We start from the raw sequence: 12,309 nt of genomic DNA on the forward strand, positions 1-12,309 counted from the left end.
CTCTCTCTCTCTCCATATAATATATATAGTCTCCAATTTAGATTAAAGACTGTTTCAGAATGTAGATCAGGGCAGCTAGGAGACACAGGGGATAGAGCACCTGTCCTGGAATCAAGAGGACCTGAGTTCAATTTTGACCTCAGACACAGTAATTATCCCTCTGTGTGACCTTTGGCAAGTCACTTAAACCCATAGCCTTGTAAAAACCTTTAAAAAATAATATAGATCATATTTTCCTTTATCTTTCCTGATGAAGGATTGTCTATTACTGTAGCTTATTAAATGTGTACTAGATTTTACGTAATTTAAGTCCTACTGCAATTGTCCCATTCAGAAACTGCCCAGAATACTTTGGTTCAATGGGGTCGGTCTAGAAGTCATCATCTTACCCATGGCATTGCTGTTGAGCAGGAGCACTCCATGAGCATTGCCATCCTCTTCCAGAGCCATGTAATAGGGATGCACTCCATAGGAATTCTTCTTATACTACAGCATAAGTTGAAAAGAGATCAGTCATAGTTTACAGACAAGAAACGCAAATAAAAATTGATACTAAAGCAGAGTCCATAATTTTCCACTGGGGGAGGTTCAGGTCTCAAGGTAAATGGAGAATGACAGGGTGATTCAATAATGATTCATAATAGTTTATTCAGCTTCATAACTATCCTCAATAGAAGAGCAGGAACTTGGATAAACCATTCCTGGAATGGGACCAAAGAACCAATATGGATTCATTGCTATAGACCATGTCATATTCTAGTTGTAAACACTTACTCCTGGGGGCTGGTCTCTGGAAAACATTCCCCATGTGTGCCAGTTCAGGTTCCTCTGGAAAGTTGTGTGCTCAGTTTCTCCAAAGCCATAGATGTACTGGGATGGGAGGCGAGTAGAGATACGTAGGAACATGTCATTAAAGGTGAAACCAGGAAGCTGGGAATCCCAACTAAAACACAAGAACAGATCGTGACTCTATGGAAGACTGAACAAATCACTATTACAATGATGTTAAGAGTAACCATAATTACTCCAACGTGAATTAATAAACTTCAGAATAGAGAAAATCTCCGAAGCATCTGTTTCTACTGAAAGATCTTTGACTTTAGAGATGATTACAGAAAATAGCATTTAGATATGAAGGCAAAAGGGACTGATACAATAGAAAAATCTAGGCTGATAAATTTTTTTAAAAGGGTGACAAGATAGTTCCTACCCTCAGGAAGCCCACAAGCTAGATAGAGAGTGAATATATATGTATATATATATATATGTATATGTATATACATATATATATATATATATATATATAAAATTATGAGAGAATAGTATAATGAATGGTACAAAGTCAGTGCAATCAAATGACCCTGAGGTCACAAGGGCATACAGTGGAGATAAATGAAGTGCTTGATCTGGACACAGAAAGAACTGAATGTCCACAGGCAAGTCATTTATCTGATCTTTATCTCAGTTTCCTAATCTGTAAAATGAGCATAATGATATCCACCTCCCAGGATTGTTGTAAGGATCCAATGAAATAATAATTGCAATGTGCTTAGCACATAGTAATAATTATATTGATGAAGGCTGTTATGAGGATGATATGATGGTGGCTTTATTATATAACCTAATCCCTCAAAATAAAATCCAAGTGTTTGTAATCTTTCATCCTCTTTCCCTCCTTACTACTTCCTTCTTTTCCCTGCTCTACTATGACCCTTCTTCTGTTTAATTGGGGTAGAAGAGTGGTCTCTCAGAGAAACTCATGAATGTCTTTTAATGACAGATCCAACTTAACAATAAGCAAGAAACCCTAGGATCTGTGGGGAATTCAATCAAGTTTCTGGTGATGTTGGGGCCCTGATAAAATGACATCTGGAAACAATCTGTTTATTATTATTGTTAAATTATTAAGATAAAACACTTCCTAGTTTCCTTTCCTTCCCTGGATTATGAAAATAATAGTCTTTTAATACATTCTTCATCTTCCATTTGGAAGAAACCCCAGGACTATTTGGTCTAGGTTTTCCCTACATCTGCATATGTAAAATACTTGATTTTACTCCATTCTAAACCATAATATTGGGGGATATCTTCAATTTTTCTGATAAACGATGTTTAAATTTTTGTAATGCAAAATAATAATGCATAATTATTTTCCAGATCTAATATTTGGTAGATTGAAAAAATGATTTATTTTTTTACTTTCTGCCAGTTTTGATGAATGTTTGATCTAGGTTAAATTTTTTCTCAATTGATTAAGGAATTAACAAAATAGAGGTTGTCCATAAAAACTTTAGTTTTTTTAAATATCTCAAACTTTACCCTGGTCTACCCCTGACAGGTTTTCTATAAAGTGATGGGTCTAAAAGTTTTTATACATTTTTAACAAATGTATACAATTTTTGGATATGGAGGTGGAAGAAATGTGTTCTATTGTAATATTGTAATGATGGCATCATGGAAGCTTTCTTTGGAGTCATGAAACACAGTGAGTGGTTAAAAAAACCTTACATACATTCTCTGATCCAATCACCACATTATATGAAATAGGAAACTGAAACCAAGGGTTATCAAGTCATTTGTATAATTGCCAGATGTACTAGGTGTTTCACTTGTTCAAGTATTGAAGACTTCAATCCAGGTTATTAGGTTTTGGTGATCAAACTAGTTGCCCTTCCCCTATTCTAGAAATCAGGAACAAGTGAAAATTTGGATTGTCCCCTTTTCACCACATATCTGGAACAGAAAACTACTTACATGACAGTGCTTGTATTTTTTCGTCGGATCTCAATTCCAAATGGATTTTCCTTGATCTTTACTTCATAGAGATGATTTTCAGGTTGACTGTTGGGAGAGCTTGGAATATTTAAGGGCACTGGGACTTCATACCTTTTGTTGTTCGCATCATTAATCTAGGAAACAGAAAACCATGGTCTCCATAAATAACTTGAGGTTCATATATTTCTAGTCTTAGAAACAAATTCTCCCAATTGTATCCAATCTGATTCCATGATTGCTAGGTATTAATCAGTTTTTATTCCTGAAATAATCCATATATAGCAAGAGGAGTACAATCATTCCATTTCTGCATTTCAAGTATACATTTATCCTTTCGTTTTAATGGGAAGGCTGATAATGTCACTACAATAGATCTAATTATCAATTTATTTGTCACCCTCAAAACCTTACTAGATTACATATAGTACTTAGAGTTCCAGCTGTTATTAGAAGATCCATGAGGGTAAAAACTCTCTCAATTTAATGCTTGTAATTCCATTGCTAGGCAGATAGAAAATACTTAATAAATATCCTTTCATTCATTCATTGTGAAGTTAAAAATTCTTAACCACACTGTATAGATGAAACTAAGACCAAAAGATCAGAACTTCCCCAAGTTATCTCTAATCTTTTCTTCTCCTAAATCTATGTTCCTACGATTTGGGTTTTTTTTTTTAGGTTTTTGCAAGGCAAATGGGGCTAAGTGGCTTGCCCAAGGCCACACAGCTAGGTAATTATTAAGTGTCTGAGACCGGATTTGAACCCAGGTACTTCTGACTCCAAGGCTGGTGCTTTATCCACTGTGCCACCTAGCCACCCCTATGTTCCTATGATTTGTAAACACACAAAAAACAAAGATTGAACTTCACCTTAGGCAGATATTTTAGAAGAATATCCTTCCAAATCAAATGTTTTACTCTGCTACCTGCATTTATCAAGATTGACTAGAAATAAAACTTTATTGGGTGGAAAGTTTAAAGGACATGCTAGTTGACTTATATAATACTAACACATTTTGAGCTCCTTGATGGAACTTATGTCACTGAACTCTCTCTTAATTAGTCCCTAGCATGCCACAATTTGTACAGCAGGCCTTTGACACACCTCAAATGAATGTTGTTGAAAAAATTAAAGGTGAGGTTGTGACTAACAATAGTGATTTATAACTATAAAGTATTGTACTTCTTTCAAATCTCTTTATATGCATAACATCACTTGAGGTCAATAGCAATCAAACAGGTAAACACCAGAAGGTATTTAGCCATTTTTATTAACTCTGTTTTATAGGTAATGAAACAGAATTTAAGAGACTTCACAGTGATAACAGTTCAACTAAAGATCAGGAGAGAGATTTAAATGGATATCTGTTTCACTCCAAATCCAATGTACTATATGTTATATTATATTGTCTCTCAAAAGACAGAGGTGAGATTTCAGTTGACTCTTGAATGAAGAACCCAGGGTGATTTGTGTAGAGAAGGATGAAGAAGACAACCTGGATTTACATATGATTCATTTATTGTTGGAGGTTAAAATCATGGAATTCCATGTCAAATTACAATTAAAAGTGTTCTATCATCTCTTCTGTACCTATCACAATGTCACTTTACTTTCTGCACTAGAAAAAAAAAAATCTTGTCCACCATGACAACCGAGCAACCATATGTATTTTTCTTTCAAACATCTGATAGCCTTAAACTCTAAATCACTCCTATTATATTTAAAATTCCCTTCCTCAAAGTTACTTTATTTCTGATATGTCATGACCAACAGATCATTGAAGATAGAACCTTCCATTTAAGTTATTGATAATTTATTTCACTATACACACACACACACACATATATATATATATATATATATATATATATATATATATATATATTATAATGGCCCAGAGCCCAAAAATTACTTTTACTTTTTCTTTGATTCCCATAATTTATCCCCCTGTCGCTAGCAGATGGTAACCACCCAATAAATGCTAGTTGATTGAAAAAATATTGCTGATTCCTGGAAATCTCTCTGTTGCAAGAGCCCAAAATTAATCTTACCTTGAACTGTAGCATGTTGTTCGTATGGAAAATCACATCCAAGTGAAGCTGATCTATGGGAGTAGAAGGATAGTGACTGGCTCCAGGAATTCGGGAGATAGTTGCTGTTAGGCCTGCTGGTCCACTCTGAATGTTAGAGGCAGTATAATCATATTTTGTGATATAGCAAAAAGGAACTCCAGGGGAACTAACAGGCTGAAATACAAAAACATTAGAAATTCATCAGAATGACAAAACAAGAGGGCAAATAGATCATACCTTGCCCCATCTAGTTCAAATCTTTCTCTCAGATTCCTGCTCTAATACAAAAATCTTGGGAAATTTTTCTTAATACGCCATTTGATGAATGTTAATTCATTGCTTTGTTCACATTTCTGTGGTTACTGAGAACACAAAATTTCTATTCATTGATCATATTCTTCAATCAACTCTTTATTGTTCAAAATTCAATATTGTATTGAATTCTAGCTCCAATTTTTCTCCCTCCACAGCAACTATAATGAACATCATTTTTGTAATTTCCTTTACTTTTGGAATATTTTTCACTTTGATTCTGCTATCCCTGCAAGGTTTCAATCTATATTTCTCCCACCTTCCTCAACTAAACTTTATGAGAAAGTCACTAATACTTATTACTTTCACTTCCTGTCCTCCTACCATCTCCTAAATCCTATCTCAGCATTCACTGCAACTGCTCTTTCCAAAGTTAATGATCTCTTATGTGCTAAACTATTGGTTCTTTTCTAAATCTTTATTCTTCCTGACATCTCTTATGCTTTTAACCTTATGGATTATCCTCTGCTTCTGGGCATTCTCTCCTTGATGGATTTTCATGACAGTGTTCTCTCCTGCTTCTCCTCCCACCTGTCTCCTTTAATGAGCCTTCATTCATGTCTTGTCTAATAATTATGGCATTTCCCAAAGTTCTGACCTGTATCTTCTCTTGCTCTCTAGATTATCTGACTTGGTAACCTCATAAATTTCCATTCATACAATTATCTTAATGAAGAAGATTCCCACGTGCATTTACCTAACCTTAGATTCTCAGCTCATCTTTCTAGCACAACCAAGTACTTACTGGACATCTTGAATTTGATGTCCCACATACAATTCAGATTCAACATTTGTAAAGAAAAACTCCATATCTTTCTTCCTAAGCTATCTTCCTTTCCTAATTCCCTTATTTCAGTGTAGAGGATTACCACCTTCTCAGTGCCCCCCAAAAAAATATTGGTGTATTCAATTGCTCTCTATGTATTTGCATATACAATCAGTTGCCGGTTTCTATTATAACATAAAAGATTCTCTCTACTAATACAGCCTACCACTATGATAGATCCTTATCAACTCATACTTATAAATTTATTATATTTATTACATCCTTTTTAAAAGTTTTGGGGGGGATCTTTTGTTCTTTACAAAACCATTATTTCTCAGAATTATACTATATAACAAATATTTTTTAAAGTATATAGAGAGAAAGAGTGAGATGGGAAGGATAAAGAGAGAAGAAGAAAAATTGAAAAAAGAGAGAAAGGGAGAGAAATAAATAAATAAAATAAGAAAAACTGATGGATGGAGTAAGGGAGGAAGGAAGAAAAAAGCAAAAATAAAAAAATTAATAATAAGTGATCAGCACAAAAAAACTCATAAAACAGTCTTAGAGTACAATATTTATGACATAATACATTGGAAAGGGTGGGAAATGTCTTCTCATACTTCTTTCTGAAATTTTTTGCTTGTTTCAATTCTGAAATCATTTAGTTGATTCAGTTGTGTCTGGCTCTTCATGACCCTTTTTAAGGGTTTCTTGACTAAGTTACTGAAATGATTTACTCTTTCCTTCTCCAATTCATTTTATAGATAAAGAAATTGGAGCAAACGAAGATGAAATCTTTTTACCAAGTTCATATTGTTAGAAAGTGTCTGAAGCTGGATTTGAACTTGGGTCTATCTAACCCCAAGAGCTGTGTTCCATCTACTGTACTATCTGGCAGCCCTGAAATATCCTTCTATTTTGTTTCCTGCCCTCAAACTCTTTGGTCAAACATATTCTCCAGGAAACAGAGATTTTCCTAAATCATTATTCTGTCTATGTCACCCAATTTCACACACCAACAGTTTCCTATTACCTCTTAGATTGAATAAAAATCTTCTGTTTGATATCTAAGGGCCTTTCACATCCTGATTCCTTGCTCTATTTCTGCTCTGTTTATACTTTACCCATCATGAACCTTAAGATTCAGCTGTAATGACATGATAGTAGTCATTTTATTATCACAGTCATCTCTGTCCCACCTCCATGCCTCTAAACTGACTGCTTTCCATACCTGAAATTCTCTGTTCCTTCACCTTGGTCACATCTGGTCAATACCCCATTAGGAGGTCTTCCCGTCCTTACCAAGGTGTTCAAGTATTTCCCTCTTAAATTGTCTTGTATCTAATTCTAATTTATCTTACAGGTATCTAATTATTAACACATTCTCTTGTGTTAACTCTGTTTTATAGGTAATGAAAACAAAGATTTTTTTCCTCCTTTATTTGTATCCCTGATGATTAGCACAGTGACTAGTACATAGGAAATTCTTATTTATTGTCTTATATACATAATTTGTCAGTACCTCAGTCAAAAAGTTTGCCTGAAAGCTTCTTTTCTAATAAAAACAAAATTAAATACAAAAGTTTAGATACTTTACTAAAGTTCTCAAAGTTCTTGCATTCATTAACTCATTTAATCCTGTTAACTGTCCTGCTGGAGGAATATAAGAGAATTTATTATCTGTATTTTACAGATTAATAAACTGAGGCTGAGACATAGAGACTTTCCCATCCCATTTCTGGTATACATCAGAGCTGGGATTAGAAAGCAGGTCTTTAATTTATTCAATTACATCACAGTGGCTCTCTTTCCAAGCTCTTCTCTTGGTTTGTTCCATCTTCCCCAATTCCAACTTCTCAGAAGAGTCTGTACCATCTACTTTTCTGATTTTGAACCCAAAAAGGATACTGATAAGAGAATAAATCTAGAGCCACCATCTCTGTACCACAAGAAAATCTCTGAGTAACATGTCAATATTTTACATTTTGTCTAATGCTTTAGTGTCCCAGGGATTTGCCGATTTACTCAATGATATGATTTAGATTTATAATGAGAAGCAATATAATTTACTGCCTAAAACAGTTGCATAGGGGAGATAATTGTGTGGCTATATGCTTGTGAAGTTCAACATGGACCAAATGGGTATGGAGAACTGATAGTCCAATTCCACAAGTACCACATATAGTTATTTCACAAGTACCTCATTTATTCACCTTGCCCTCATTTATACCCCTACCTGGTTAGCTAACCTTGAAAACAAAGGATGCCCACTTACTTTGCCTCTTCAGTACTTCAACAAAGACAAATTTCTCTACAATTGAGACATCAGGAGTAAATAGGTACTTTATAGGGAGAGACTGAACTGTCTTTCCCTTGGCTCTTCCCATTCATGGTTCTCCTTGCAGAAATTTGTTTCTCATTCCTATTTAACCTTTGATCTCATCATATTTTATCACATCAAAACAGAAGAGGAGGCATAAATGTGATGAATTTGAAGGGAAGAAAATGAAAGAGGGAGAAACTGAAAGGATGTGTATTTATGTGTGTAAACTCTTACCTCCCAGACACAGTCACGCAATCGACACTTTTCTTCATTGACACCATGGTCATCAGGGTAACAGTCAAATTTTTCTGTATCAATGAATTTAGTGTTCCATTCCACTGTGTATTCCTTCCCTAGTTCAAGGTGAAGTCCTGAGATGTTACCAACCTGTCAAAAAGAATTTTGTAAGTCAGTGAGAGTCACCATTTAAATCATCTAAAAATTCTTTCTTTTGCTCCAACATAAAACTGGTTTTCTTCATCACAATTCTGATGGAATTTCCTGTTGTTTTTCTCTTACCTCCTTAATAGATAACTTATTTCATGAAAAAAAATGACAGATAAAACTTTCTTTGGAAAAGAGTTTGCTTTTTGTTGAATAAAGCTGAATAGATCACTCTCAATTGACCACTAGTTATGCCTTTGTCTCTAATTCTACATTATCTGGAAATGACCCTATTAAAAAAGATGAGAATTACATTAAAGAAATCTTGAGAAGACACAAGATTTTCAAAATATTACCACTTGAGTCATCTCTGAAGAAATTTTTTACACTATGCTAAAGGAGAACCATTCACAAGTTTTTATAATGATAAGGTAGAGTCCAGGTGCACATATCTTTAAAGTACAATGTAAGTTAGCCCAATGAGCAAATGGAAAAGTAAAAATGAACATTAACAGCAACTGGGGTATTAAAAAATAATGGTATCTTTACTACTACTAATAGAAAAAGGGATCAATAATAACAAAAATTGGAAGAAAAAGAAATTCTAGTGATTCTCCTGTTTGTGCAGTTTTCAATTTTGTGTAAGGATATTTTGGCCTTTAATAATTAATATAAAATAAAGACAGCCATGAAAAAGGGCAAAAGAAGAAAAAGCAAGCTGACATTTTAGGGAAACATCAGTTTGGTACTTGAGACATTTTTGCTTTGCAAGAAGGCAACCCTGAAGCTTATATTCACTCAATTCTAAACTCTCCCACATCTACATATTTATTACAAATTCTATTCTTAGACCCAGAGTATATAACGGTGACCCTGAGACATAAAAAAATCTTAAATTATTTATGATATCCTCTATTTGTAAAGGATATCTAAAATTAATTTAAGATTCTCATCTAAACATCAGTTAAAATGTAACATAAAAGGTTGATGATTAAAGATGAAAAGGAAAACCTACTCAAGGAGAATGATGGATCAACTTAATATTAATAAATATTAATGACTGAGGAGAACTTTACCTTTGTTACAGGATCATACTTGACTTCAGCATTAGATTGGACCAAAATGTTATTTTCTTTCACAATAACTGTAACTGGTCTTAGATTCAATCCAAATATTTTTATCTCTTCAAATGCTAGGCCATCTGGATCACTGTAGTTCATGTGCATAACCTTCACATCTAGGTGATTCTAAAACACACCCAAAGACAGTGTCTATGTTATCCAACCTTACCTCAAATTGTATAACAATTACCTTCTCCAAGCTATCCAAAAGACAAAAATGCTCTTAACACATTATTTCCTGCTCTGGCAATTGGAGGAATTGTACTATAATTAAGGTAGAATAATAATCATAACTCAAGAGTAGTGTCTCTTGTTTCAGTTCTAACTTAATGCATCTCCATCAGCTATATGGCTAAAAAAGACAAGAATTCCTTACTATGATTGAATGGAGGTTATCATGAACCTTATCTTCTTCACCCAATAATGAATAAGTACATTAGCCTGGTTGATATGAAATGAAGGACTAAGTTCCATCTAGTGGCTCCAGACAGTCAAGAACACTCTCTAGATTCTACACATTTACCTAGTAGAAGCATGAGCTAGCTGGATCATGTGTCTAGTTCTGTCCAATTTAACTCTCCAACCAACCCAAGAAACCAGTAGTAGAGGAGAATGGAAGGAAAGAGGCTCTGAGTAGAATTAAATGAGACTTGAGATTTTGTTGGTTGTGAAAACTATACCAGGTCAGCAACTCATCTATAACTTTCAGTTTAAAGAGTTATCTGAGGCCTCTAAAAGGATGAATAGCTTTTCAATAGTCACACTACTAAAATGTGTCAGAAGCAGGAATGGAATTCAGATCCTTCCTACAGATGGTCCTAATTATTCATTATAACATGAAAATTCTATGCATAAATCATGCATACATCCACACATATTTCTATTTAGAAATTACCATGTAAGAAGCAAAATAAAGTCCACAAAATACTCTCCAAATAGTGTCATTTAATTCTTCATTTGTTAGATTGATACATGTCATATGAACAAATACATACAATATAGACACTAAATAGAAACTCAGTTTTAGTGATAGCTTTCTATAAAAGAAACTCTCCATCACAATCCCATCATTTTGAACCAAAATACAGTTTTGAAAGTATTTGATTTTTTATGATTTTCCCTTGGAACTTTGAGGATAGTTTCAAGTTAACAGAAAACTTTATTTAAAGGTATATTGACTTTTGCAAAATAATGGAGAATGTAGTACAGTCCCAAATTCAGGAAACTGTTGAAGTCTTATTTTACCTCTAGTTCTTCTGCAAAGAGGAATGAACTTTATACTAGAAATGTCAGAAGACAAATAACTAATGGAGAGTTAACCCCAAAGAGACAGGAATAAAAGCACCCAGCAGGATTTAATGAATTCAAGTCATCTGAAAAAAGAAAAATATCTGTAGGGATCTGAAAAAACAGCAAATGTGATTAATGACCTCCTATCAATATGGTAAAAGATTGAAGAAAACAAGAGAAGAGCTACAAGACTGGGGCCAGCTAAATACCTGAATTTTCTAAAAAAGAAAAAAAAACATTAGGGGGAAAGAGAGAAGAGTCTAGTTAATGAAAAGATATTAGTGATCTAATATATGAAATGACAGGATTAGGGAAAGAGAAGAAAAAGAGTAAAACAGATTGGGGAAGGCAATAGGTTCTTCCTCCTTTCAGGTCTATTTTATCATGTCTTCTCCATTAGAATGAAGTTTCTGAGAAGTCCTTACTCAATTCTCATTCGAGTTGATTAAATGCTCTAACAAGCTACTTTGGAAATTGTCATTGTATACTTGGAACAAGAGGATGGGTCAAGGCCCTAAGTCATGACTCAAAGAAATGTTATCATAAGGTAGACCTTTCTTCATATAATTTTTTTCAATTTTCAAAAGGGCAATGATTGTGCTGCGTAAAGGAACAAGTAGTCAAAGGATCCAATAAACTTACCTGGCTGGCAGAGAAGGTTGAAAAATAGTAATTCCCATTTTCATAAGTATCTGTAACAAGAAAACAGAGTGAATTCTACTAGATCATATCAAGCCCAGACTGAGATATGATAAATTCATCATAGAATTTTTATTACTTTTGAAACCCTTAGCCTTCCTGGTTCTTCCGATCTCTATTTTTAAGACACTCACATTTACACAATACAATAGAAACACACAGTCTCACACATTGTCCCATGAATGGTTCTCAGGATTTTAAAGATGTTTTAAGAAGTCTTGCAAGACTTAGGGTTACAATAGCTTATTTACAGTGAGAATTCTGGAGAATGGGCATTGATTTTTAAATGAATGATTCGTATATATAAAATATTAAGATCATGAAGACAGAAAATCAAATATGGCCATTATTTGCTCCATTGAGATTATCATTGCTCAGAAATGTACACTGGAGACACTGGGATTAATGCTCCAGTAATGTTGGAAAAGAAATCTTTAAACCTTAAGTTTCACACTTACCATTAATTTTCACATTTACAATCTCCAATTCTTATCACTAGAAATCTGAATAATAGATTTAGTGGATCTGTACTTTCATTAATTTAGGGAGCTCCTAGTCAAGAATTTG

The 12,309-nt window shown here is 33.9% G+C and overlaps 1 protein-coding gene across 1 annotated transcript in view; it reads right to left on the reverse strand.

Annotated features, from left to right (window-relative positions):
- The window catches only part of LOC141492847 (uncharacterized), a 319,801-nt gene that overhangs the window by 80,292 nt on the left and 227,200 nt on the right, over positions 1-12,309 (reverse strand). The window contains exons 116-122 of the mRNA XM_074193534.1: positions 11,686-11,735; positions 9,709-9,879; positions 8,483-8,635; positions 4,827-5,021; positions 2,755-2,909; positions 775-943; positions 390-486 (exon numbers count right to left, since the gene is read on the reverse strand). Coding sequence (XP_074049635.1) covers positions 390-486; positions 775-943; positions 2,755-2,909; positions 4,827-5,021; positions 8,483-8,635; positions 9,709-9,879; positions 11,686-11,735 — 990 coding nt within the window. The remainder of the gene's footprint in view (positions 1-389; positions 487-774; positions 944-2,754; positions 2,910-4,826; positions 5,022-8,482; positions 8,636-9,708; positions 9,880-11,685; positions 11,736-12,309) is intronic.

Source organism: Macrotis lagotis, chromosome 7 (assembly GCF_037893015.1).
Source record: "Macrotis lagotis isolate mMagLag1 chromosome 7, bilby.v1.9.chrom.fasta, whole genome shotgun sequence".
Classification (NCBI taxonomy): domain Eukaryota; kingdom Metazoa; phylum Chordata; class Mammalia; order Peramelemorphia; family Peramelidae; genus Macrotis; species Macrotis lagotis.